A 26,006-nucleotide genomic window follows, 5' to 3' on the forward strand; every position below is an offset into this window, starting at 1 on the left:
CTTAGACGAGTCTGCTTTTAAATAATGCCCCGGAGTAGGTATTACTTCAGCCTTGGACCGCTTTGAAAGATTCCGAACGAGAGCGAATAAGCCTACGAGGTTGACTAGCGATTGGCCGCAGACTGCGGTCAAGCGTATGTTCAAGGAGCTGAGACAAGGCTTATAATGCTTCACTATGTCCCAGGCAGCAGGACCGGTGATAATTGGATTCAAAGGAAAATTCCGGCTAAACCAGAAGAGTACAAACGTTCAATACTGTAAGAGCGTTGGTTCTAATATATTGCACCCCTAGTGTCAACAGGATCATAATAGAGAACCTTTCTGATATATGCTGGACACATACTTGGCAATCGGGACAAATTAGTCCCAAAACGGTCGAGAAAGATACAATCATTCTAATAAGACCTACAGTCACTTATTTAGACGTTCATAATTTCGATATTCTTGCCCGTAAACCATCAAGCTATGATATTGCCACTATTCTAGACTTTGTTCGTATCCCCCACAGTACAACAACGAGGGAAACATTAACACTAACCTCACCCTGCTAGGAATTATATTTTAGATTCAAGTGCAAACTAATCGTTACGATATAATGTTGGCCATTGTCCGGTTGGAGGTACGATCAAATGCCTAAGGTATTTTGGTCGAGTGGCCGAACCCTTAACATATAATATACACTTAGCCGGCTTCATACACCTCTAGTTATGAAGGTCACTACGTCGGTTACCTCGTCAAAATATACATAACGGTTCCTTTCATGTTAGCCCTAAGTCTCTCGGACACAAGTCTGCCAGATTTGACCTGGAACAAGCCTGCCTGTCCTGCTGAAATGGAATCTAGAGGAGTCTCCGTAGGCATCACTATCCCAGAGTTATGGATATCGCTGGTCAGGCGGACGTGACTATTGAATAGAGAGATCATGAATCATGCTTCTCGAGGGATTAGTACATGTGTGTCTTATTCTAGCTCCGAGTATAGAGATATCTATATTTATAGATGATCGGAGCCCCTTAGCTTTCGTCAAGATATATGGAATGTAAATGAGACACCACTACCGAGATTAACATATGAGGAAACTGCTAAGTAAGATTGGCAATAGACTCTAGTCAGCGTCAAGCAAGATGAAAAAGATGGCAAGGCTAAGAGTGATATAGTAAGTATGTGATCTTCGCTCTAGTGTAGCTACATTACACTCGATTGTGCGTACACTTCAGACAGGGTTACCAGTTATAGCCTCGACTACTCTATTCAGACTCTGTATAAATGCATGCGCATACAGGTTCGACTATGGTTAGATATTCGCAAACGGAGAACAGACACTGAATTCAAAGTACTAATGCTTCTATATGATATAGCACTGAATGTTGAGTTGGGGTCCGAGTAGCGGACGCTTTAATCAATGACCGCACCCTGCAACCTTTCGCATTACTGGCCAATTGCATAGTACATCACTTTGAAAAGAGTTTTTGGTAGTGCAGCACATGACTTAGTTACCACCCGACCAGCGAGCTCTTCCAGAAATGCACTTCACATCAAACTACTGTTCAGTCCCACGCCGATGTTTGAGGTTCATGAGAGGTAACCAGCCATCCATAGCCCGAGCTTAACTTGAGCTTCAACCAGATTCCCACCATTAGCCTGTCATCGCACTAGTCGCCAGAAGCCCAAAGACATATATTACGAGTATATCAGTCTCGCACTGGATCACGGGGATGATACTGTTTGCCAACGGCTTTTGTTTGGGTTTGACGAGGTTAATACTGGCACAAGACAGGTGCTGGTCGTTGATAATACATACACACCGAAGAGTTCCAATTAATCACCAATTGCAGAATACAAAATTGGTCAAACAGCCTATGCTGTCTTCGAGGTCGCACTCTGCTATTGGCTAACGCATTTCTGGGAGCCAGTTAATATCCCAGGGCTTTTTCTGGAGCAGATCCTTGTTAGTCGGAACCATTATCCTTGAGAAGTGGAAGTATGTTCCTTGCTGTGTTATTAGCTGGAGTATTCATATCATCGAGAAAGGAAACTAGACATTGGCGAACCACTGCTCGACTGTACTCTTTCTACTCACTTCGGAAGATATGTGGCTTTAGTAATAGTGGGGTAACTACTATGAGCCCGAATTATTCATATTAGATTATCGTAACTGGCACAGGGCGCGCAATACCCCCCTAAGATAATATATATACATGGAGCAGCCGCGAAGGTATATCCAGCAACTCCTGTTCAGTAGCTCGATATGGAACGGGGAAGTGGGCAAAAAGGTGGAGATGATTTCTACCTAGATTATCTAAGACAGTGAGTATACAGACAAGAACATTTCCGTAGATTTCCTCAGACAAAATGTCCCAGCAGGCATTGAAGAAATGCATCAAGCAAAGCATTGATCGCAAAGTTATAACTTGTCGACGTAGGAGATGCTTACACCGCCCAGCAAATTAGGAGGATGTAATATTTAGAGATGTATCGATTCAAGTATGTTTAGTAACATGATCCCCCGGAATAGAGCTTGCTAGAGGTTGAGTCTATCGGGAGGAGCGGATTGGGTATACCAATCAATCAATCAATCAATCAGAATTCTATTAACCCGACAGAGTCTAACTGTTGAAACATTTAGCGCAGGCCGGACTCGGGATATGCACATCTAGCGTGAAATTATCATAGTAATATAGCTATGAGTAGAACAAGATCGTTCATTAAACATTCCCCAATGACTCCATGGTGACATATACTATCAGCTTATAGACAATGTAACTTTTCATTGAATCTTGACTCATAATATACAACCGATAAATACAATACCCAAACAAGCCCAATCCCTAGTACACAGACATAGAAGTATACAAAAGTACCCAACCCAAGACCCGAAAACAAAAGATATATATATCAAAACGCCACTACATTCCCATTCACAGCCCCAGCCGCCAGCTCCCTCTTCTCCTCCGGCGTAATGTACAAGCTAAGCGTATAATACCTCCCCTCAATCAACTCAGACTCACCCTTCGGATCCCCCGCCAAAACCAACCTCGTATGACCCGCAAACGGCAAACTAAACCACACCGGTTGTCCACTTCGATCCGCACCCTCCCAGTAATCAGCGTTACATGACATGCTACTACCGAACAGCAGTGGGTTGAATCCATTGCACACGGCTTCGGGGATATGCAATACGTCCTCCAGCACGATGACATGCGACGTCGGGTCCTGCGGGCTTCTACACACGGTGAGATGGACAGTCCCAGCGCCCACGACGTGTAGCTCGTCGGTGGGATTGAAGATGTTGTTTTTCAGGCGCAAGTCGACGGAGCGGTAGGTCGTGAATACGGCGCGGTCCCTAGCATAGTGACAGTTTCCAGATACGACCATCCAGTCATAGCAGATGCGGTTCGCGGGATGTGTAACCTTGTTTCTTTTGGTGGGCTGTTCGGGCTCATCTTGGTCGGCAAGGAAGTCGTCGTGGGTTCGCATGGTGGTCGTCATCGGGTTGGTCTTGATTGGTAGGAGTGGTGATGCGCGGCCGGAGGAAGTTGGTTATGGTGGTCAATTGGGTCGGTGGTAAGGGATAACGAATAAAAGACCTTGGGATAGGGACAGGCGATAGTTGGACTCGGTGACTAAAACGCTTTAAAGGCCGAACGAAGGCTCTAGTGAGAGAGGATTGATGTGAAACTGGGGCATTGGATGTATCCAACCCTGCCGGAACAAGGAAGTCCGGCAGTACTACAAACCCGGTAGGCGGTGTCTAGGTCTCAGCCCTGAAGATATGCAAGCGGTATAGCACGACAGTATAATCTCACCGCCAAGGTTAACCGCATTGAGGCAAGGCCTCGGTAAACCTAGGTTTCCAGAATGCCGGTATCGCACGGGTGATTGGCGGAAAGCCAACTCCACTGGAACCGTGACATGAACTAGGGCTAATGGAAGTTAAAGGTAACTTCAGGATGATCGGACTAAGTTTTTTTGAACTTTGACCTTTTGAACACCCAGAACCCCCTGGTGAGACTCTCCCTGAGACACAACGAGGAGACTTCGTGACTCTCCAACTCACTGCCTACCTAGTGCTTTCGGCATCTGCCGAAAAAAGGAATGGGCTCGGGATTTGAATCACTCAGTCCTGAATGTCCTTGAACGGTGGCAACACGACCGGAAAATCTCGGTGCTCGGATAGTGCAATTCCGGTTATGCAGGGGGAACACCGGTCTTGCTCTTAGCTTCCTTTTCTGGGCCTGTCGTTGCGGCCCAATGCAACTGTGCATTCATGCAGCTATCATTTTTACTCGACGCTTTGACCCCAGCCTGACAGCGCTGTCATCAAGGTCTATTTAGTTCTATTTCCGCTACTAGCATGTCAAGGGTAAATGGTCAAACTAACAGATAGGTATTTCTTGGCAAGATTGTGCGATCTGAGTAGATGTAGTACAAAGGAATGGAATAGACGTCTTATGGCGCACCTTGCATGCAGATTCTTTATCTAGCAAGGTTACTGACTCGAAGCCTCGGAATTGCGGATGCTATTAATATACTTTTACCGGTTTAGGCAGTAGATGTAGAGAACCTTGAATATTTAATCATGTGTCCAGAATATTGTTGCAAGATATTGCGGTTGCCTTTGCTAGCCACAAACAAAGTCCTTGCCTAACAAATCGCTCAATTACCCTGCCTTTATGCTAAATAGCGTCATTTGCGCGTAGCCTATTGCCCCCTCTCCCCCCAAAAACCACGCTTCCAAGTACCAACAAACGAAAGTCCCACCCCCTTGCCGTGCAAGGCTACACAAGGTGCATATAATATTCAAGATTATAGGTGGGATTAGTAAAGAAAAGCGGCTACGCTGATCCACCGGTGGTGAAAAAGAGGGTCGCTCGGAAAAGAATCCCTTTCTGACTGTCTCAACGACCCGATCTACAAAGAAGGAAAGTCAGGTGAGAATCAGGTGTTGAGCTTCGTATCCACAGTAGTAGCCAATGACTTTTCCTGCATGCAGGCTAACACGGCCGACCAAGGCCGGCGATATGGACAGGACTTGCCGATTATAACCTCGATATAAGCACCCCTGTGCAATTATGATGTTATTGTTGAAACCTTGAAAAGAGAAGTTCTTTGTTGACCGAACTCTATGTTGCCGAGTGGTCGCTGTATATTGAAGAGCTATATACATGTATTGAAATCGAGCCGGTTGTTGAGTTTCCACAACTCTCAGCCTCTTTATACAGAAAAGATCTCATTGGCCAGATAAAGAATCCCGAGAGCTCTACGGAAAAGCAAGTCAGTGTTAGGGTTTCCTTGCTAATATGACGCACATGCTTCGGTTGTTGTCCGACGACGATATAGGGATCTAGAATGCGGGGAGAAGATGCGGTCTAACGATTGTGGCTTGAATTCCACCATAAGAGGGGTACTATACATCGAACACCCTGTGGCAGGCTTTGGTGAAACATCTTGGACTTGACGCGTGAGACTGCTAGGAAGGAACCTATGAGAGGCAAATCACGCCGCCACCTACTGCATAATTATGGACTATGGCGAGTGCCCACCGCTAGTATTGTGTCATATAGCACTTGACGTGTCGAGGTGTACCGCCCGTTGCGATCCGTGTCTAAATAATGAGGTATTGTGGAGGCCTACGCTTCTCAGGCCCTTGTCTATCCCTTACTACAGGGGGATCAATATAGCAATCCTACACTGTATGTCCCAGACGATGTACGCTGTAATGGGGCCGTGCATAACCACAGATCGTTCGGAGGCACGCAGTATCAAACACTAGCGCTGTAGGTTGTAAGATGTGGTCGAGCAAGCCTATAATATCGTTCGTAAGGACCCGGAAATCGAGGTTGCATCGCATAGGTGCAGTTCCGATTCGGCCGATAAGGTTTCTTTCATCGTGTAAATTGTGCTTTTGTCCCCGTATTCACATCCGGCTAAGACTCATCAATCTCCTTACTCCCGTTAGGTCCGTAGATCGGAGCGGTAATGGCGGCTCCAAGTTGGTGCTGGATACCAAAAGATGCGCATTGGTTGTATCGAGATGAATGAAAGGTTTCTACCGTGGACGATCGTTAAATAACAAAGAAAATAGGGTTAAAAGTAACCCGAGGCTAAGCTCTACTCACAGTGCGTCCGAGAGTGTGATATAGTTGAGCAACTACTTGCCACCAGATTGGCACGGCCATATGGCAAGTTAATTGTGCATGGATTAGGCATTAGTTTGGCGCCACATACAAAGTTATGATTGGGATCAGTGTCAGATCGCCATGCCAAATTACCCTAAGTGTATCTTGGGCTTCACGCTCAGGACACCCTTTGATCATAGCGCGAAGATCAATGGGGATCTTGATGCACAAATATGAACTTCTGCAACTTCCTAGTCATTAGTCACTGATTACAATCTTCCCATATCTGTGGCTAATGTATGCCCAAGGAGTTTCATTGTTTTGTTGGGCCTGCAGAAGCTTCATGTCCTTGATCCAAGATATGGTCCATACAGAGAATCTCGGGCCAATCTCATTGGCCAGGAACAATTGGCGCAAGTATCTTGGCAATGACAAGTCACGATTACTAGCACAGACAAAGGAAAAAGGCACTAAAATAATAGTATGATTTCGGTCGTAAGGTTTGGTTGTCTCACTATCCAATATTTTTTTTTTTTTTTTTTTCAGTTACCCGCATGACAAGCCCGATAATTGGCAATCGGGGCGGAAAAGATCATCCAATGAGAGGTCTAATCGGTAAAATCGGCAAGTATTACCGCGTTCGTCTTTTGGGGTCTTTGCTTTGACGTGGACCGATGAGAGACGTATAGATCTCGATACTGTTTACAAGCATCCTGGGGATATATCGTCCAGTCACAGTAGACCTTTCCATTGATAGACCCGTGATAATGGTAGACTTTTAGAGAGTGGCAAATATGTGTGAGGCTCCCCCGTGTGGGTGAGAGTGGAAATCTAGAATGGTGAATTAATATATTTCCCACGTGAGATGTAGGAACGGTGGGGTTGTTGGTTTCCAATGATTTGGATTAAATCCCTGTAGGGCCCCCGCCGTCTTTAAGGTACAGGAAGGAGGAGATCACAGGATTGGGTAGAAAGATTGTACAATTAGTAGTGTTGGCTGGGGGCTTCTAGACTTTGGTAGTGCGGGTGCTAAGTTAGGGCATGGAGAATGTTCGGACAAGCTACAACCTTCCGCCCTATCAAATGATTCAGACCCGTCGTTCCACGGCCGAAGGATTGCGTTGAAAGAGAATCCACTGCCTGTCAAGTTGTCCCAGACCTGATTCTTGGGACCTATCAAGAGAACCGGAAGTGTTGAATTCCATTTGAGATGAAGATTTTGGGCAACTAGTATCGACGCTAGGGCAAGAAGTGGTGCGGGTCACGGGACCTGATTGGGTGGCTATTGCTGCCGACACTGAGTGGAGATTTGGAGATCTGCAGGAGGAGAAAGAGCAGCTGTCGTGGGGCCGCGGAATTCGTCTGAAAACAAGATTTCCAGAATCATTCGGCGCGACTTCATTTCCTTAAGATGCGCCTGTACCAATTCGGGGTACTGCCGCTCCCACCACCATCTATAGTCGAGGAAATCTGCACGTTATTATATATCTAACGCCACCCTTCATGCCTCTATCGCCTACCATTTTGCCGCGCCATTCCGACCCCCGATCCATCGGCCCGCGACTCTTCTCTTTATGTCCGATTCGAAGTCATCATCGTCCTCGCCTCGTCCCCTTGCACCGGCTCCTGGTCAACCCCCGAGACGAACTAGTTCTAGTGACGATGTAGTCCGTGGGCGGAAACACAAGACTACTGCCTGTAGGGCGTGTAAGCTAAAAAAGCTCAAGGTGAGATTGTTCTCTGCTCGATCGCGTTTCTTCGTCGTCTTCTCGCCCCCTCTGCCTTTTTTTTTTTTTTTTTTTTTTTATGTTTCTTGATAACTGGGACTATTGGAAACCGCCTTTGGTCGATCAGAATGCCAACGTCACGGCTGATGTTGGTAGTGTCGAGGTGATCCACCGTGTGAGCATTGCACCCTCAATGGCATTGAATGTGTTGTGGATGAGATGGCGGATATGCGTCGAAAGTTTGCCATGAAGCGGAAGCTGGACCGACTGGAACAAGCGGAGGACACCTTGCTACACTTAATAGGTGCCTTACGAGGGAGTGAAAAGACACGGATCGCACAATTATTGAACCTGATCCGGAGTAATGCTTCCTTCGATGAGATTGCAGTTTTCTTGGAGCAACAGTTTTCTGGAGCTGAGATTGCAGTTTTCTTGGAGCAACAGTTTTCTGGAGCTGAGATTGAAAGATCACCCGAACTGCGCGAGTTTCAGCGTCAGCTCTCCCGACCTTCAGATGAGGATGACGACGACGGGAACGAGGGTAATGCACCTCGGATTCCCCGGCGGATGCTCGAGGTGCGCCGCCTCGTCGATATTCCCGTCTACAAGGTTCCCGCGAAGCCCTGGACGACGGTCACAGACGATGACGATCTGGTGTCACACTTGGTGTCCTTGTGGTTAACATGGACGTACCCGTGGTTTGACTGGCTAGATAAGGATGCCTTCATTCGCGATATGCAGGCGGGGAATTTGAACTGTCGGTTCTGTTCGCCATTTCTGGTGAATGCCATTCTTTCCGAGGCGAGTGTACGTAGAGTAGTTTGTACTATTCAAATCCAATACACGAAGGATTTTATTGATCGGTGCAACTCGTCAGTATTTTTCCGACTACGCCGAAGTTTTTACCGTCCCTGGCGATATGTTCTCTCGCGGCGACCACTTTTACGAGGAAGCCCGGCGATTGCTCGAAGTAGAGGACGAGGAGGTCCCCAGCAGTATACCGACTATACAAGGCCTTGTTGTGCTATTTATACGGTCAGTTCCGGATGGTTTTTACTGCGGGTTCTTGGCTAACATATTCCAGACTTGTTTTGATGGGTAAAGATCGCGTGGGGTGGATGTATATGGAACTCGCTGTGCGAGCCGCGAAGGAGTATGAATCTTCGCACCCACCTCTTCCGATCGACACGGAATCGGTGCGACAGATCGAGAACGTGATCAACCGAACCTTGTGGGGAGTTTACAACTTGGCTTCGTATGTGAAATCTCCCCATGCCGAAAGACAAAGCAAGCTGACGGCTGAAGAACGGCCGCAGTGTCCTTAATGAAACACATAGATATCAGCCCCCCTCCGCGACCGCGTGTGCCTATCAACCATGAAGATCCCCTCGATGTATGGTCTCCCTATCCTCAGCTGGTACAACCGGTACGGGGTCACCATAATTGCGTATTCGACCGGTGGTGTGACTTTTCTTGCATCACGCTCCGAATCAGCCAAGCTCTTCATGATCCTGATAACAGTCCACCCCAATGCGAGATCCCAGCTGTCATCAATGACATATACCAGCAGCTACAGGTTTGGTACGCGAATTTACCGGAATGCCTACGCCTGGAAAATGCCGAGGTACCACATGTTTTGAGTTTACAGTAAGTCTACTCGATATATCAGCTGCGTTTATTATTATTCTTCTTCTTTTCCTACTAACCTTCGCCGTCTAGCCTGTTTTACCACACAAATGTCATGCAAATCTTTGGATTCCTCCAATCAAATAGTGGCGACTTTATAGCTCCAGAAACTGCGAAGAACGCCAAAGACCTCTGCCTCTCGACAGCTAGACGCATCGTCCAGATTCTCAGTATCCACCGCGAGAAATGGGGCATCGACCGGCTGGCCCCTTCCACCGTCCAGTGGACAAGTATCGGTCTTTTTACTCTTCTCGAAGCCCTCGACTCACTTGAAAATCGAAAGGCGTTCATTGAACTTTGTATTTTTGCCCGGGCTATGTCCCGACGCTTTGCTCTGGCCAAGGGCATTCTTCGCATGATCCAAGTAACCGCACAGCAGACGGAGGTATCCTTGCCGACGGAAACAGATGCCCTCTTCCTGGATTTTGAGACACAGACGTGGCGTGAAAAGGATTCCCTGTCGTTTAGTAGTTTCTATCCACACTTTTCGACAGTAATCCGACAGGGAAAGGTTCGACAATCTGACGTGAGTATGGATCGGTTTCTGGAGAAATGGGATAATCTTAATATTGGCGACGGACCCCCCCAGAGGGAAAGGGAAGAGTAAACCATTGTGAGATAAGGGTGGTTGATTTATGTGTTATGACCGTCAAACTAGCATCAAGAACTTGCGCGATTGTACAGCGCTTTAATAGACTGAGGAATTACCAGCGCCACATAGCTTCTATCGCCCTTTTTTCCGTTCTCTTATATTTTCTCTCGACATCCATATTCCCTAACCTAGTCTGTCATCTCTCTCTCTCTCTGTGATAATCTCGCCAACTCTCTTACCTAAACCATAGCAAGCCCTTCCATAGTAGAGAGCAAGTTTCTAGGCCTATGGCAAAAGTACAAGTTCTTCCATTTTAGGAAATCATTTTGACATCATAAGCGATGGCCACCAAGCTCGCTGATTGGCCCACTCGCTTAATGCCAACTCCACATAAAACCCCAACACCATAACAAACTGGAAGTAGGCTCTATACAACCTCCAATAAAATGACCCTCAAAGCAACCTCCGTAAATAGACCCTACCTGCATATCTCCCAAGGCCAAACTACAATGGAAGAAGAAAAAAGACCACCCCTGCCAACCCGACCCTCCCAAACCCTCAAGGAAAACCCCACCCCCACCACCACCACCACCAAGGACCCCTATCTCAACGACACCAGTAAACATCAAGACCAAGACCAACATGACCACAATGAACCGGATTCAAATCCTTCACCACCAGCATATACCCCAACAGTCCTAATTCAAAACCAAACAACCCACTCCGCCTACCGACCCTCCTCCATCCTCCCCAAACCAGTAGTCATACCCCGTACGTCTTCCCCCTAGTCTCAACCTCCATCCTCTATCTATTCAACCTCCTCCCGAAAAAAAGAAACACAAAAACTAACAAAGAGAAAATAGAAACATCCCACTCCATCCACGGTACAATCTACCGTCCCTTCGCACGGGCCTACCCGCCCGCCCTGGAGCGCCACGGAATCACCAAAACAGATTTCTTGGCCTTCATCGACGGCCTCAACGAAGTCTGGGTAGCGAATCCGTACATCCAGGCTATTAGCACGACCAGTAAGGCCGCGGTCTTTGTCCCGGTTTTGCAGGTCCAGATTGCTGCGCTGGGGGTGGCTGCTGCGGCGGAGTATGGGTCGGTGAAGGTTTCGCAGAGGCGGACGACGGAGTATATGCGGGTGGCGAATGAGGAGTTATTTCGGCCGAAGGGGTTGCGGGTGCATGTGCTGAAGACGAAGGTGATGATGGCTGAGGTAGGGATTCCCGGGGATGTGTTGGAGTTGGGGGAGTGTGGGGGAAGGGATGAGGAGTTTGGGGATCTGGAGGATGTTGGGAAGGGGAAGGGGAAGTATGATCCGCAGTTAAGGAGGGTGGAGGCTTTGAGGGAGTTTGTTTGTCCGGTTGTTTATGAGGAAGGAGGAGGGGTGGGGAAGGAGAATTGGATTACGAGGGCTTCGGACAAACAGGAGAGCTGGCTTGCGGAGAGGCAGAATAGTTCGATTGTTGGGAAGAGGGAGAAGGCTGGGAAGTTGATGAGTGAGGCTGATGAAGCGGAGCGGCTGATTGGTCTGAAGATGGAGGAGGTTGCCCGTGCGAAGATGGCTGCTGAAGAGAGGGCTAGGGAGAGAATGGACGGTCCGTTGGGGGAGTCGCTGCAGGGGAGGAGCATGATTCAGGATGATTTGGCGAAGGAGATGAAAAAGCTGGACAAGCAAATGGAGAAGATTGTAAGGGAGAAGGAGAAGAAGGTTACGAAGATGAAGCAGAAGGGTGAACGGCATCTGCAGAACGTGGAGAAGAAAGAGAGTCGCATTGCCCAGAAGGTGATGTGGGTGGTGGTGACGGGGGATGATGGGTCAGGCTTTCAGAACCATCTTTGTGAGGAGTTGGGGGATGCTTGATATACTGCGTTTCATATATTGTGATTGGAACATTGGCATATACCCTTTGCGTGATATACCTCCGTGTAATACTAATGGAATTCTATTCTATTTTACATATGTGCGCTGTGCAGATTGGATGTGCAATCACAGAACATATCTGAAGAACGGGTTCTGCTTATCGGTCAGATCATGGAACGCCAACTTATCCCGTTGGCTCTCATCGAGGTCCACCTGGTCCCGGCGCCGGTTCTCCCTCCAGAGGACCAGATACAACGCTACAGCGGCAGCAATGGTGATGCAATAGCAGATTACCATTCCGGTCCACAGCTCCGGATAATGCTGGTCCACGGTCTTGCTATTCACAAGCTGTGGTCCGATGATGTTACCGACAGTGTAAGCGACAAACACCGTGGCAGCCATGATGGTTTTCTTCGTAGCACCTGCCACATTGCTGGCCCCAAGGGTAATGATTAGACTGACAACCGGTCCGAAGAACCCCGTCAATGCGTAGCCCACAACGGGGGCTGCCGGTTGGTATCCCCATTCAGACTTCCATATGATGACACATCCAGCGATGACAGGAAGACAACAAGCAATGAGCATGGGGATACGTGTGTTTGGGATGCGTGAAGAGATGTAGCCGCAGAGTGGGATGAAGATGACGCAGACACCCCCAACCGGGAATTGGAATAGGATTGACTCGAGTGTGTTAAAGCCAAATGTTGATACGATGAGGGGACCGAAACCGGAAATAGCGCCGTTGATCGTATACCTAGTGATCTGTGAGAATGGTTTCATTTGATGCTGTGGCAGATACTCACGCAGCAGCCATCATTATCGCAACAAGGTATAGCTTCAGGTCCAGGAATGACTCTTTAATGTGGTCCCACTTAATCTTTTGGCATCGCACACCCGTCTGGCCTTTCCGCAGTCGTTCTACTGCGACAACTCGTTCCTCCGGGGTCAGGAACCACGCGGAGACAGGCGAGTTGGGCATAATACAGCACCATAGTCCGAACAAGAATGTGAGCGCGCCGGCAAAGATATAAATGTATTGCCAACGTTTTAGTGCGCCCGAGCTGATCTGGCCGAAAGCGTAGTTCAGGGCACCGCCGATGATAGTGAACCACCCAGTACCAGAGAACCACCATGCTTGACGCATGGCCTGCTCCTTCTGAGTATAATAGCTACTCACGATGGTCATGAAGCCCGTGGGAACTACGCTCTCAACAAAACCTGAAAGTCTGTCAGAGATATGGACTACTGGCAAAAAGTGACGAGATTTATGACATGGGAAGAAGCATACCTAGGAAAAATCGCTGCGCGAACAACCCCTGCCATGTCTTTACACCTGCCGTAGCGGCACAGGTAATAGCCCACACCATCACAATGGGGCCGAATACATATTGCGTTTTGAAGCGCTGGAGGATAAATGTCATCGGGTACAAACCGGCCAACATTCCAAAATAGAAGATGGAAGTCGCCCAGCTGAGTCGCGATGTGTCCTTTGAGGGGGGAGATGTGGTATGATCGATGACAAGTAGCTCCAGATCAGTTGTCATACCGAACAGGGAGGCACTCCCCAATATAGCCTGGGTCAGTCAGCTAGGACTCTTGTTAGACTATTACACTGATCACAACTGACTTTGTCCCAGTACACAAATCCATATCCTGAATCTCGTTAATGACAGTACATAGCTCGGACCTGTATTAGACGCTTACCTATTAACATGGCTGGCATGAAAAATAGATCGATCTTGCGCAGCACACGCTTCTCAACTGCAGGGTCGATTTCCTGCGCTTCGTCGCTCACCACCGCCAATGCGGCATCCTTGTCAGATGTCGGGGCATCTGGAGACGAAGGGGGCTCTGCCGTAGCGCTCGGCACTTGAATCATCTTGATAATGAGCGTGTTGCTAGAACTTCGCAAGGAACATTCTGAGGGCAAGATTCTTCTCGATAGCCGTTGAGAGGGAAAAAGAATTTTCCACGGATTCAGCCAGTGACATATGAACTTAGTATGACTTCGGTGAGAACACTAAACACTAATTAACGGGGGTTTACGAGGTCGATGGGGAATATGGGGACATTTTACTGGCCCAAGGAAATGCCAAAGCGCTGATTGAGTGGTGCGGAGGACTCAGTTCCTGAGGCCACATTTCCTATTCGGGACTAGCTTGGGGTTAGTATCCAGCATTTGAATATCAGACTGATATTAGGATCGGCCCTATGAAAACAAGCATACTGTCAAGTACGGTTGATGGATCTCTGCTTAGTGCTTCGATGTTCACATTTGAGAAACAAGAGAAGAACCGATTGACCAGACCTTTGGTGAGAGAAGTAAGAAACATTCCCCAGGAGATAGAAATGGTTAACCTGATAGTGGACAGAGGTAGTAGGCTGGATAGATTAACCTTGGGCTAAAGAATGTCGCTTATGATGCATGTAACTGTGTCCAGCCTGGACCCTGGAGGATAATCAACGTGTCTGTGGCATTATCAACAGTTGTGTGTATGCTATGAGGTAAGACTATCGAATGGTGACTGCTCCGCGGACATACTAGCCACATCTAGTAACCCGTACCGCGGACATTCCGCAGCTTTTGAAGTATTTAAAGCCACCCATGGACGAACATGATAAACACTCAGTCAGCAAAACTACCAATGCGAACACAGATTCTAAGAAGAATGTCTGATCATCGAAAGGTATGTCTGAACTTATAAATCGATTATCCCTTTACCAACCGTCCCAGGCAATCATTATCGGAGGAGGTCCTGCAGGTCTCTCGACCGCGCTCCGTCTCCACCAAACCACGAATATCAAATGCAGCATTTATGAACTGCGACCTGAGCCGACCACCCTCGGCGGCGCAATCGGCATCATGCCTAATGGCCTCCGACTGTTCTCCCGTCTAGGTGTCTATGACGCTCTTCACGCGCGAGGTAGCAGCCAAAGTAACCTCGTCATTCATTCCGCACAAGGCGGGATTGTAGGCGAACAGAAGGACATGGTCAGTTACGCACGCGCGCAGACAGGTTTTGGGTATCTTCGAATAAAGCGAACAGATCTCGTAGATGTTCTTCTGGATGCGGTGTACAATGCCCAAATCCCCATCTATTTCAACAAGCGGCTCACCACTATTGACGACAATGGTGACTCTGGCGTGACCGTGAGGTTTTCCGACGGTAGCGCTGATAAAGCAGACATCATAATCGGATGCGACGGTATTCACTCTTGTGTGCGCCGTCTATACGTTGATCCCGACCAGAAGCCTGAATACTCCGGGTTTTCGGGCTTGTTTTCGCTTGTTCCCACGTCGAGGTTGTCTTCCTCTACCGCAGCCCAGCTTTCGGGGATCGGTGCAACATTGACAGAGCAAGGGATGTTTATGGTAATGCTCGCCACGGCAGCTGGAGATGAGGTAGCTTGGGGTTTGTCGCAGGAGGTCCCGTTGCCGGACTCCGGGGATAGTCGAGATGGGTGGGAGGTGTATCGGCAGAAGGAGGTGAATGAGTTCAAATCGAATATGCATCAAATATTGGAAAAGGTGCATGGAAATTGGGGAGACTTACTCAGACAACTTGTTGACAACACCGACGGTATACAGTTCTATCCGGTTTACCGACTGCCACTTGGCGGTACTTGGTATAAGGGTCGGTGCGTGCTTCTTGGTGATGCGGCGCATGCAATGCAGCCACACGCGGGACAGGGCGTCTCTATGGCGCTGGAAGACACGTTTCTGCTTGCTCGCTTACTGGAGGACCCAAGTCGGCCTGTGGTGGAGGTGTACAAGAAATTCGATGAGATCAGGAGACCCCGAGTGAACGAGATCTACAAGCTCGCTTCCCGAAACGTGAAGGCGCGGAAGACAACAGGGCCTTGGGTCTTGTGGTCGAAGGAAGTTGTGGTTGGCATGGCGTTTTGGGCTTCTTGGGCTTTAGGGTTGGAGAAGTGGGGATGGGGACAGAAGCATATGGCCTATGACATTGATACGGAGGAAATTTCAGAAGGTTCAGGCATTCGCTATTAATTTTCATAGCCATGTATTTCTTTTACTGCTTTAGGAATATTTGATTAGCGTTTACATCCTATTTCGATAGTCCTAATTCACACAGCGGTATTTTGCTAACGCACCGGCATGATCGCTTAGACAGTGGAAACATTCTCGACAGAGGAAGCAGACACACAAATACGCAGGGTTCTCCTCACTGAATGGCTTGTTCAGAGGAAAGTCTACCGCTCCATAGCTACCAATAGCCCTGCAACAAAAACACGGCGCCCAGGGTGGATCCTTGTTTATTGAGGAAATAAATTCCCCTGACGTCAAATATCCAGCCACCAAGAACCTAAACAGCAGTCCAGCGCCATGTGGCGTCAAGCCAACAACGCTTTCTGAGACCTCTCTCGCGCTAATTCCGTGTCACTTCAGCTCTCAAGGGCCTGTGCACTTGTGCCACCCGAGAGCCTGAGATCGCGTTTTGTTTTCCCCCATGGATACACGTCGTCTATAATCGACCGAAGTTTACCAACAAAGTTCCGGTACCAGGCTCCATCCTTGAAGCCAAACATCACTCTAGACAAACAATTAGATTAGGGCGGAAGTCTTGGTATAAAATGGTATAGCAAGGGGGAACAACGCACAACATGCCATCAACGCGGCGGACACGGTATACCTCACAGGGGAAATCAGGACCGAGCTTGCCAGAATATTTGCTTGCCTCGAGATCAATCACAACATGTAGTTTTGGGTCGACTTGGGGTATATCAGGGTTAGGAGGTTGAATGTGGATGAAATGACGGCCGGTATCAAGTTCCTCAATTGAGCGACCGTTCTTTTCAAGGTACAGTCGAACGGGCTCGTAGAGATCTGCTTCGTCGAGGTCCGCTTCTTGCAGGCGTAGAATTACTCGCTTTGGCTGATCCATCTTGGTATAAGGGAAGAAGTTGTTAACAAAAGACTGTACAATTTGCCGGGGGAAGTCATTGCTCTTATGTTGTTGGCGATCAATGTTTGCTTCGTAGGAGATCAGCAAAGAAAGGCCAACGAAGTCGATACGTTAGACAAAATCTTTTAATTGGGCCAAGGACACAATGAGACAAGAGTAGCTAAACACATGAATATCCCTCTGCATCCCAATCTCATTGGCTGGTCCTGTGTGACCAATCCAAATGATCCCCCATTCATGTCCTCCATGAGGTTGTCGCTCCTTAATACTAGAGATCAGATGCACACTATATTCTAGAGTTGTCAGTACTGAGTGCCTAAGTCATTCCAATTACTTACGTGAAATTCAAACGATGAACATAAGCTCGGAGCCTTCCGAGCTGGGCGGCGTTTCGCCCCTACAGACAGGACATGGGCCGTCTAAGTAATCATTCTCTATATCGATGACACGGTCAAGGTCACGCAGTCGGCCATTTGGTGGCAAGCATAGCTGTCGATTTGGGCGCCGAAAAGCAGCGCTGCAACGTTGGTAGTCCCTAGCCACTGTATGGCCGCAACCGCGACGACCGTTATATCGCTCGCAAAGTAGCTCACACATTCGCAGATAGGAGTAGCACTAGGTCGTTGGATAAGTATCCTTCACTACCACTCCTAACTTAAACACGAAAAAGAATTTGAGCGTTTCTGAGCACTTAGGTTTCTGGATGAGATTATATACATCAGGCAACGCCTACTTCAGGAACGCGAGTATATCGCAAGCATACCACCTCTGTGCCTGCGTTGCAGGCTGACTAGCGTGGTATTGGTCTTGTAACGATTGCATTCGGCGTCATCCAGTTTGGTTATGAACTACCATCCCCTGTCACATTCTCATTGACATAGAGCTTGCAGGTTGCAAGCGCGAGGCTCAAATTGGCCAGATGTAGGAGCGTCCACCTGTGGAATATTCTCCGAGTGTAAAAGCCTACACTTCGTGCAATTATAAGTGGCAGAAAAGGGTCGGTTCACTGGTATTCCATATATTGTTGGCGTGGTCAATCACACCGTACCTCAGCGGCCAGCACACCTAGTTGGTCAGCAGGGTTTCATCATGCCGTAGCTTACACAAAGCGCGAGCGAGTGCTACAGGCCAATACTATCCCTAATAACATACTTTTGTGACACGGAGTGTAACCAACCACGAAGAGGTTAACCGGGTCTTCCCTCATGGACGTATTAAGCGTTTGCTAAAGTCTAGCCCACAGGGCATCGATAGACGGGGACGGGACGGGACGATGAGCTTGTCCTGCTGTGGTTAATAGTGATTGGCCACTGGCTCTCGAGTACTGCAGAGTCTCATCTACTTGGGAGCTGTAAGGGCGAGAGCGAGAGCGATTCGCAGGGCAAGCAGGTGTAACTTGAGTATGGGGGAAAGAGACCACTTGAAAGCCCGTCTAATATATACTCAGAAACCAAATATATTTTCTAAGCCAAAGCATTTATCATCTTTAGGTGCATTCACCGAAGTGGAAGTCCATATCATCCAACAAGGAGTTCCACTGCAGGATGTCGAGGTCGGGCGCGACCGCTAGAAAGTCTGACCATAGCTGGTCCCATTCTTCCTCTCGGAACCCTGCCTCAGGTGGAATGTTCCTCTGAGGAGCCGCATTGCCAACTAGAGTTAGATCCTCGGTAGCTGACGATTGCACCGTATCTGTTGTATGACTGGGTATAGATGTACCATGAAGGTCTCGCGAGTACTCGTTGTTCTGAGGGGTTCCACTGGCTGACAGATGGGTATCTTTACCGATTCCCGTAGGATCCCCTGATTGTGAACCAAGGAGTTGTGGTCGCTGCTTGTGGAGGGTTGACATAAGAGTCTGCATATTTTTCTGGATTGTCTCTACCAGAATATTTGACTCTTCCTTCGACTTCTCGAGTGTTTCGTAAGCACTAAGCACTTTAGCCTTCCGAGCCTCCGCATCTGGTGCGTCAGGGTTAAATGAAACATCGGTAGCTAAAATAAGGGCGGCGAGAAAACAATGCTGGTTTGCCGTCCAGAAGCGCCCTGGTTTCAATCCGATCCGTGCACCAGCATCGTCCATCAAGCGTCGCAGCTCTAGCACTTTCTGCGCAGACTGTATACATGTGCGATGGGAATAGGCGTATCTTGGGTTTGTTACACCTTCAAGGTGGTAAGGTCGGTGAAGCCGACAAAGGCGCGTATGGAGACTAAAATGCAGGCTTATTCGCTGAACAGGGATATGGGGACGCTCTTCACATATTTTCTGGCTTTGTTCAATGCTGTCGGGGTCTAGTTGAAAGAAGGTTGGAAGGTCACTTAGGAAGTTCTGAAACCTCCTGTCTAGTTCTAGGATTGTTCCGTATTCCGGCTCTTGTGCCTCTAGCCAAATTGACGGCATCGCATCGACGACTTCGCGGCAAAGAGTAGCTAGCTTCACACGGTAGATGAAGGCGGACAGTGCGGAGGGTTGCGATAAGGGAGGGTCCTGCAGTATGCCTGCTGGGGTAATAAGCTCGTCGTCAACATTAGTGGGATAATTGACCATCATGTGCTTTGGCTGGATCAAGTATGCTCCTTCCTGGGGACCACCAGAAAATGAGTTTAGCCTTGGCTCGTTAGTGATAAGTTCAAACTCAATGTATACTGGACTCACCAGTCGCTCGCCACCATATTCCACCAGATCCGTCTTTGGACTTCGAGCTCAATTGGATCATATCCTTTTAGCTTTCTTTGTTCGCAACTTTTCGGGGTATCTAAACGATGGATCTGCATTGCGCGCGCCATGGTGAAGCAACGGAAGCGAATTAATGGAAGTTTGTAAGGATAACCATCAGAATTGCCAACCATATGTGACAAAGTAGCCATAGCGGCGAGTGCAGTAGTGGAGGGCTCCATGGGCTGAGGATAATCCAAAATCGATATTGCAAGGCGTGTGTATACCTTGAAAGCTGCTTGCGCTTCTGTTGGCGTAGCGTTCAGCTTATTCAAAAGCTGAGGTGTCCAGGCAAGCATCGAGCCAGCAAATACACTGAGAAGCAACAGCAACCTAGCAGCGTCTAGCCTCGGGCCCTCAAGCATAGTCCGATAAGCCTGTTCCATTAGCTCTTTCGTAGAAGGTACATGGAGGACCCCAAACGTAGGCCCAATAGTGACTACGAAATGGTTGAACAACTCCCTAGCCTCGTCTATATCCGGGAGATGTCTAGCTATGCTTCTTGTATCTAGGTAAGTTTCATTGTGAGAGTTTCGGGCGTGGGAATTAACTGAAGTAAAGCTAGTAGGGGAGATATGTTCCTCCTATGGAGTCACAAATGTTACGATTTGTTTCCCAAACAATACATGGTAAATCACACATACATTGCTTGCTGGGGATGCCCGCGGGTGATGCTCTGCCCCAATTGGATTATGGAAGACCGCTTCCTCTAGCTTGTGGAGGCGATACAGCACCTCTTCTGGGTTACTTCCATGATATAGTGAGCAACAAATCCAACCAGGGGAATACGAGCAACTCACAGAGAATCAGGCACTGCTCGTGAGATCGCCGAAGCGGCCGGTAGACTTGGGGCGCCCCGGCATTGGTTCATGTTTGTTGCTATTACAGATCCATGTTCCCCAGGTAGCTGGTTACGTTCCCTTTGCCCGGCATATTCGCACTGTATATCTCTGTGTGTGCAACTGGAGCAGGGCTGGTTGCGATCGCACCGACGCTTTTTCTCCCGGCAAGGTTTGCACGACAGAGGTGGCCGGTTCCACCGATGAATCATCATTACAGGGGTTCCACTGTGATTTCGTTTCATGATTCGACGTCTCACTAGAAAGACATGAGATGGATGCCAGAAGAGGCGTAAAAGTCCGCGGGTTGTTATTCCTAGATGAGGCTAGTGGCTCCGTTTGCTCCGCGGACATGAGTGGAATATTGTTTGTCCGGTTAAGTAATGTATATACAACTTCTTTTGTTTCTCATTATTCTTCCACTTTTTCCTTCTCGTAGATCAGAATTTATTCTGGTAACTCAGTTGTATTATACTATTCATCATGAGTACTCGGAAGTACACTTCCCAGGTCTTCTCGTGACTTAAGTGCGGTTTCAACATGCAACACACTGACACGACCCCCCAGAATCCTGACCTGTATACACCTTCATTCCTAAATGTCCCCTCCAATACTAGTAAAGTGGAAACTAGATTATCTAATAGCCGTTCGTCGTTGATGTCACTGTATTTACAAGATTGTTACAAATAAGCTAATCGCAATGATCTCGTTCTCTCCCATCAACAATGGATATTGACATATATATATATATACCAGCTACCATTTGTCGTTGCTGAAATTCCTGCTTCTTATGTACTAGTAACGGGAACATCGGCATTTCTTGAATACTCGTATCCGGCCACTTTCTCATCTAAATGATGAAGTATTTATCTTTGTTTGTTACTGAACTGTGATAAAAGTTGTTAGGGCTCCTTCAGGATGTATGACGTCAGGGGAGCTGGAGCGGAATATAGATTCCGCTGGAGGATTAATGAAACTCGGCGGAAAATCTAGAGGCCCGCTTTGCACACCACGTGCGTTATTTGGTTTCTAGTCAGGTCAACAAAGATTCGTCTGGGGCCTGGTATAACTATGACCGATAGGAATCCCCCACCAAAGAGTGCCAGTGGTCCGAGCCCTAAATCGGGCTCAAGGCGGAATTTATCCTCCGCCCCGGGGAAGGCGGGAGGGAGGAGCAGATATGCCACACGAGCTTGCCAGGAGTGCCGTCGACGACGTGCAAAGGTGAGTTAATCTCTCTATCCAGCCAGGTAGTTTCACGCCTTTTGCTTGCGGCCTGCTGACACTTAACAGTGTGACGGTAATAAGCCGTCGTGCTCTCGATGTCTTGACCGCCAGTTACCTTGTATTTATGCTACGGATGATGATGGCCGGGGAACGGCTCCCAAGACATATGTCCGACAGCTACAGGCACGTATCAACATTCTGGAGCGGATACTCTGGCTCCACTCTATCGATGTTGATGCTTCTGCGGCTCAGTTACTGGAACAGAACGTCATCCCGAATACCACGTCCTTGACTGCTGGAGGCTCTTCCTCTGCCTTTGACCAGCTCTGTACTGCCTTTGAGGGCACACTTTATCTAGATGACTGCCTTAATTTCGACAGTGATGGCGAGGCTCGTTACTTCGGTTCGACAAGTGGCCGAACCGCGTTCCAAGGGTGTAATGGTGTGTTAGAGTTCCAAATCACCGATCACCTACACATAACCACAGTGAGCGAGTGAGACATATGACTAATAGTTATAGTACAGAATCACTGGAGCATCCTAACCTTGGAAACCATCTTGAAGCGCCAAATATGTACACCCAGGCGCTTTCCAACGAGACTCAGGTCTCCGAAGAGCTCGAATCCCATCTGCTTGAACTGTTCTTTGCTTGGCAAAGTCCATTTTGCCAAGTTGTAGACGAAGCTCTTTTCCGCGACAGCAAGGCAAATAACGGGAGGTACTTTAGTCCGTTGCTGCTTAACTGTATATTGGCTTGTGCATCCCGCTACTCCGATCGAGTCGAAGTGCGGTCGGACCCTGAAGATTCTAATACAGCTGGTCGTACCTTTCTGGAAATTTCGGAAGCCCTTCTGTATTTTGACCTGAAGCGCCCTAATATAACCACACTTCAATCTCTCACCGTGTTGGGAACAGTATATGTGGTGAGTCGACTCTGTACAAAGAGACCTCTGGTTTGACTTAATCTGACATAACAAGGCTTCCGGCTACGATGCCGCTGGCTGGCTATCTCAGGGCATGGCTAATCGACTGGTACTGGACATGGGGCTTCATTTGGATTCAAACATACTGAAGAGCCCCAATCATATAACTGAGACCGAAGCTGAACTTCGGAGGCAGATATACTGGTCTCTCTATTGTGACGATAAGTTGGCTGCTAGCTATACGGGCCGGGTTTGCACTATGCTTGTAAGATATCTTTTTATCCCTCTCCGGCCGGGGAATGACCGTCCCATCATCCTCATCATCTTACTGAGCTTCCCTAGGATTTCCAAGGAGTGGTAGGCTTGCCATCCCTACCTAGTCCAATCGATCAGCCTGATCAACACTCTACTTCGACTCCGGTCAGCCGAACTCTGCTGGTTCACTTCCAAAGATCTCTCATTGCCCTCAGCCAGATATTAGAAAAGATTCATCTTAACCTGTAAGTATGCAACTACGATTCTGGGTTAATATTTTAACTAGTTCGCTGACACTTATATGCAAGGTATGCCCCCAAAAAGCTCGCCCATGGCGGCCAAAGGCGAAGCTTTTTCGACTCGTGTCTTCTTGCTCTCAAAACCTGGTGTTATGGTTTGCCACCTGAGCTCAAACCCGTGAGGTCGGGGACACCAAATAAGTTCCCCCAGGCCTACACGCTATGCATGATCTACAATACAGCCATTATTCTTCTCACAAAGCCATATCTCGCAGATTCAGCATCACGACGGTCTCCCAGCCCACAACAGCCGGTACAACAACCACTTGATAGCCTTGCTCAAAAGGCTTCTGCCATTCAACTTGAGGCTGCAAAGCGGACAGGCTCACTCGGCGAACAATATCGGGAGGTGTTTGGTAGTTTCCGGAGGAGCCCCATAACAGCTACCTACTGCAGTCTTTCTGCTGCTCTGGCACTCCTCAATCCTCACCCGCAAGGCACGCAGGATGCATGCCGCAGCGATATTGATATGGACAAGGTGAATTCATGTCTCAAAACACTCCAGGAGCTGTCTGAATCGTGGGTACCTGCTGGCAAGTACCATTGTAGTCTCATGCGAATGATACACGGCCCTGACGCCACGGTGCAACAAGCATCTCCTGGGAAGGTTAACGCCGCTTCCGACGAGGCATACGTACCATCCTGGAGCCAAGCATATAACCGGAGCCCGATTGGTTTACCTGAAGGAGGATGGGACCAGATTGGCGCTGGACTTGACTGGTCGATGTGGACAAACTCAGGCTTGGCGAATGACTCTTTGACCCCTGGTGAGCAAATACCTGGGCTGTTGGATTTGCCGTCGTGGCTGCATGAGGAGATGGATAGCAGTCTTAGTGATCTATCATGGGAGAATCCTATGTAAAGATATACATTTGTCTCTCGTACTCAATGACATATGCTCTTATGATACCAGAGATAGTAGTAAGATATAAATGAAAGGGCCTGTGCGGTTAAAGCAAATGCATTAAAGCTACGTATTGCCAAGGGGCTGTAGTAGGTGTTACTTCGATTTGAAAATACAAGGTGATACCGATAGCTATGATTCATAATACTTGTGTGCACTGGGAAACCGCAGATCCCCTAGTCATGGAGGATGGTGGAATGCTTCTCAATTTCAATTTCATTCAGCTGCGTACAGAGCCAACACAGTGATTGCTCGGGCCACAAAAGTCATTTTAGCTCTTCGGGCACGTTGACAGTCCAGGAAGGGAGCGCATTCGCTTTTGTAATACTCAGTAAAAGATAGACTTGAATATTGACATCAATAACCCCTCTTTGGGTCAAATATCCCCAAGCTGTACGCGTCGATCTGGAGTTTTACACCGTGCCTTGACCTGGCGATAGTAAATGACGACTTGCTCAATACACAAACCTGTTTCTTTGGCCTCTTTTACCTCATTGGAGGCGGCTGAGAGCACCAGATAATGACAGACTCACAGCTAGGAACATCATTTCCTCCGGTATTCTTGGTATGTGTACTGACAGGGTCACGACAGAGCTCTTCGATAATCTGGTGCAATCTATAGGTCCTGCAGACACTTCAAAGATGTTGTAGGATAGCCCAAGCCCAAGCGGAACTCCGGCTGTGTGCCCAAACAGAGCTTGACTCATGAGTGAGTTCGGATCAGAGGAGAATCAACATTACTGGCGGAATTTATGCCATAATCATCGTGTGGAAGGCGGGCAGCAGCCACATTGAATATTTTCGTCTGGTTAAGAAAATAGCAGTTAGGACATCTCCATATTCTTGAGGTTAGGGTGAAAAGGTATTCGTGAATAGGAAGAATGAGAATCCATAATTATAGAGCACAATAAATCTATTAAACCCAGTCTCCCTTCCTCATCACCTCCCCAGTCCATTTCTTCAACATCTCTGCAAGCGTCCCATCATTCACCACACCACTCTGCCATCTCGGGTCGCGAAACCGCCGAAAAATCTCGAGATACGTGCCGCTCTGCTCCGCCTTCATATCCCGACTCGCCACACAGAACAAACTGGTCCACGACCCCTTATTCGCAGGCCATATCAATCCAAACATGCGTAAGACCGAGAAAGCACACAATAAACCTGAGCCAGAGTTCCCAACCAATGTCGCGGGGTTCGTCTCAACCAGACCTGGATGCACGGACGAAACCCAGATCTCGCCCTCCCCGTTCCGCGCACTGGGAGAGCCGGGGCCGTACGTCTCGTGCAGGATCTTGGCGTGCAGGATATTGGCGAGCTTGCTCTGTCTGTACCGCCCCCATGGGCCGCTATCCTTGAGCGAGAAGTCCTTGAAATTGATGCCACCCTTGGGTGCGCCCAAATGGCCTGATGAAGTGAGATTGACGATGCGCACGCTGCCGGGATGAAGCGTCTTGGTGGTCCGCAGCATTAGAGGAAGCAAGTGCTTCGTAAACAGCCAGTGCGCCAGGTAGTTGGTCTGCCACTGGGCCTCGTGGCCATCTTTGGTCATTTCGAAGGGCGTCGCCATGATGCCTGCGTTGTTGACCAGGCCATGTAGGGCTGTTTCGAGGGTGAGGAAGTGCTTAGCGGCCGCGACGACGCTAGTGAGGTCCATGAGGCCTATTTGCAGTAGGTCAATGTTGGCTGAGGGGTGCATCTTCTTGATGTTGGCGATGGCTGCTGTGCCCTTCTCTGGGGATCGGGCGCACATATAAATGTGGGCACCATGTTCTGCTAGGTGGGTTACGGTGCAATAACCTCTGTTGTTTGGTGAGATCAGCGATTCGGGCTTCGCACTGAGAGGGGAGATAGGAGACTTTACATGCCAGAACTCACGCCTGTGACTATGAATACTTTGCCCTTGAGATCGGGGAGCATG

At 48.4% G+C, this 26,006-nt stretch overlaps 9 protein-coding genes across 9 annotated transcripts; 4 read left to right on the top strand and 5 right to left on the bottom strand.

Annotated features, from left to right (window-relative positions):
* Window positions 1-2,895: 2,895 nt before the first annotated feature.
* On the bottom strand, window positions 2,896-3,477 carry BDV38DRAFT_283218 (uncharacterized protein; the record flags this gene model as incomplete). The annotated part of the gene is made up of 1 exon (XM_032060000.1): window positions 2,896-3,477. The coding sequence occupies one exon, from the start codon at window positions 3,475-3,477 to the stop codon at window positions 2,896-2,898; it is 582 nt and encodes a 193-aa protein (XP_031913167.1).
* Window positions 3,478-7,110: 3,633 nt separating this feature from the next.
* BDV38DRAFT_247224 (Zn(II)2Cys6 transcription factor) lies at window positions 7,111-10,361 on the top strand. The gene is made up of 6 exons (XM_032054639.1): window positions 7,111-7,846; window positions 8,003-8,653; window positions 8,724-8,881; window positions 8,931-9,101; window positions 9,152-9,493; window positions 9,566-10,361. The coding sequence occupies exons 1-6, from the start codon at window positions 7,694-7,696 to the stop codon at window positions 10,137-10,139; spliced, it is 2,049 nt and encodes a 682-aa protein (XP_031913168.1). The 5' UTR covers window positions 7,111-7,693; the 3' UTR covers window positions 10,140-10,361.
* Window positions 10,362-10,633: 272 nt separating this feature from the next.
* Window positions 10,634-11,994, top strand: BDV38DRAFT_283220 (uncharacterized protein; the record flags this gene model as incomplete). Its single annotated transcript, XM_032060001.1, has 2 exons — window positions 10,634-10,895; window positions 10,988-11,994. The coding sequence occupies 2 exons, from the start codon at window positions 10,634-10,636 to the stop codon at window positions 11,992-11,994; spliced, it is 1,269 nt and encodes a 422-aa protein (XP_031913169.1).
* A 98-nt stretch (window positions 11,995-12,092) lies between these two features.
* Window positions 12,093-14,030, bottom strand: BDV38DRAFT_247228 (putative MFS transporter). Its single transcript, XM_032054640.1, has 5 exons — window positions 13,699-14,030; window positions 13,622-13,647; window positions 13,283-13,568; window positions 12,798-13,212; window positions 12,093-12,748 (listed from the first exon to the last, which is right to left on the bottom strand). The coding sequence occupies exons 1-5, from the start codon at window positions 13,871-13,873 to the stop codon at window positions 12,121-12,123; spliced, it is 1,530 nt and encodes a 509-aa protein (XP_031913170.1). The 5' UTR covers window positions 13,874-14,030; the 3' UTR covers window positions 12,093-12,120.
* A 457-nt stretch (window positions 14,031-14,487) lies between these two features.
* On the top strand, window positions 14,488-16,610 carry BDV38DRAFT_247229 (FAD-dependent oxidoreductase). Its single transcript, XM_032054641.1, has one exon. It carries the CDS (start codon window positions 14,684-14,686, stop codon window positions 16,004-16,006), a length of 1,323 nt encoding a protein of 440 aa, XP_031913171.1. The 5' UTR covers window positions 14,488-14,683; the 3' UTR covers window positions 16,007-16,610.
* Window positions 16,402-16,901, bottom strand: BDV38DRAFT_283223 (uncharacterized protein; the record flags this gene model as incomplete). Its single annotated transcript, XM_032060002.1, has 2 exons — window positions 16,402-16,549; window positions 16,618-16,901. 2 exons carry the CDS (start codon window positions 16,899-16,901, stop codon window positions 16,402-16,404), a joined length of 432 nt encoding a protein of 143 aa, XP_031913172.1.
* Window positions 16,902-18,408: 1,507 nt separating this feature from the next.
* Window positions 18,409-20,509, bottom strand: BDV38DRAFT_283224 (fungal specific transcription factor domain-containing protein; the record flags this gene model as incomplete). The annotated part of the gene is made up of 4 exons (XM_032060003.1): window positions 18,409-19,531; window positions 19,579-20,222; window positions 20,283-20,385; window positions 20,439-20,509. 4 exons carry the CDS (start codon window positions 20,507-20,509, stop codon window positions 18,409-18,411), a joined length of 1,941 nt encoding a protein of 646 aa, XP_031913173.1.
* A 1,039-nt stretch (window positions 20,510-21,548) lies between these two features.
* BDV38DRAFT_293126 (uncharacterized protein) lies at window positions 21,549-24,043 on the top strand (the record flags this gene model as incomplete). The annotated part of the gene is made up of 6 exons (XM_032062175.1): window positions 21,549-21,701; window positions 21,771-22,146; window positions 22,230-22,627; window positions 22,683-22,892; window positions 22,970-23,127; window positions 23,191-24,043. 6 exons carry the CDS (start codon window positions 21,549-21,551, stop codon window positions 24,041-24,043), a joined length of 2,148 nt encoding a protein of 715 aa, XP_031913174.1.
* Window positions 24,044-25,001: 958 nt separating this feature from the next.
* On the bottom strand, window positions 25,002-26,005 carry BDV38DRAFT_283226 (uncharacterized protein; the record flags this gene model as incomplete). Its single annotated transcript, XM_032060004.1, has 2 exons — window positions 25,002-25,887; window positions 25,950-26,005. The coding sequence occupies 2 exons, from the start codon at window positions 26,003-26,005 to the stop codon at window positions 25,002-25,004; spliced, it is 942 nt and encodes a 313-aa protein (XP_031913175.1).
* Between the last annotated feature and the right edge of the window lies 1 nt (window position 26,006).

Source organism: Aspergillus pseudotamarii (genome assembly GCF_009193445.1).
Source record: "Aspergillus pseudotamarii strain CBS 117625 unplaced genomic scaffold BDV38scaffold_29, whole genome shotgun sequence".
Taxonomy (NCBI): Eukaryota; Fungi; Ascomycota; class Eurotiomycetes; order Eurotiales; family Aspergillaceae; genus Aspergillus; species Aspergillus pseudotamarii.

Coding starts and splice junctions, on each gene's coding strand:
- BDV38DRAFT_247224 (XM_032054639.1), top strand. CDS start 7,694: ATGTCCGATTCGAAGTCATCATCGTCCTCGCCTCGTCCCCTTGCACCG. Junction 8,654..8,723: donor CCATTCTTTCCGAGGCGAGT/GTACGTAGAGTA, acceptor GCAACTCGTCAG/TATTTTTCCGACTACGCCGA. Junction 9,102..9,151: donor GGAGTTTACAACTTGGCTTC/GTATGTGAAATC, acceptor TGACGGCTGAAG/AACGGCCGCAGTGTCCTTAA.
- BDV38DRAFT_247228 (XM_032054640.1), bottom strand. CDS start 13,873: ATGATTCAAGTGCCGAGCGCTACGGCAGAGCCCCCTTCGTCTCCAGAT. Junction 13,569..13,621: donor GATTTGTGTACTGGGACAAA/GTCAGTTGTGAT, acceptor TGACTGACCCAG/GCTATATTGGGGAGTGCCTC. Junction 13,213..13,282: donor CGCGCAGCGATTTTTCCTAG/GTATGCTTCTTC, acceptor ACAGACTTTCAG/GTTTTGTTGAGAGCGTAGTT.
- BDV38DRAFT_247229 (XM_032054641.1), top strand. CDS start 14,684: ATGTCTGAACTTATAAATCGATTATCCCTTTACCAACCGTCCCAGGCA.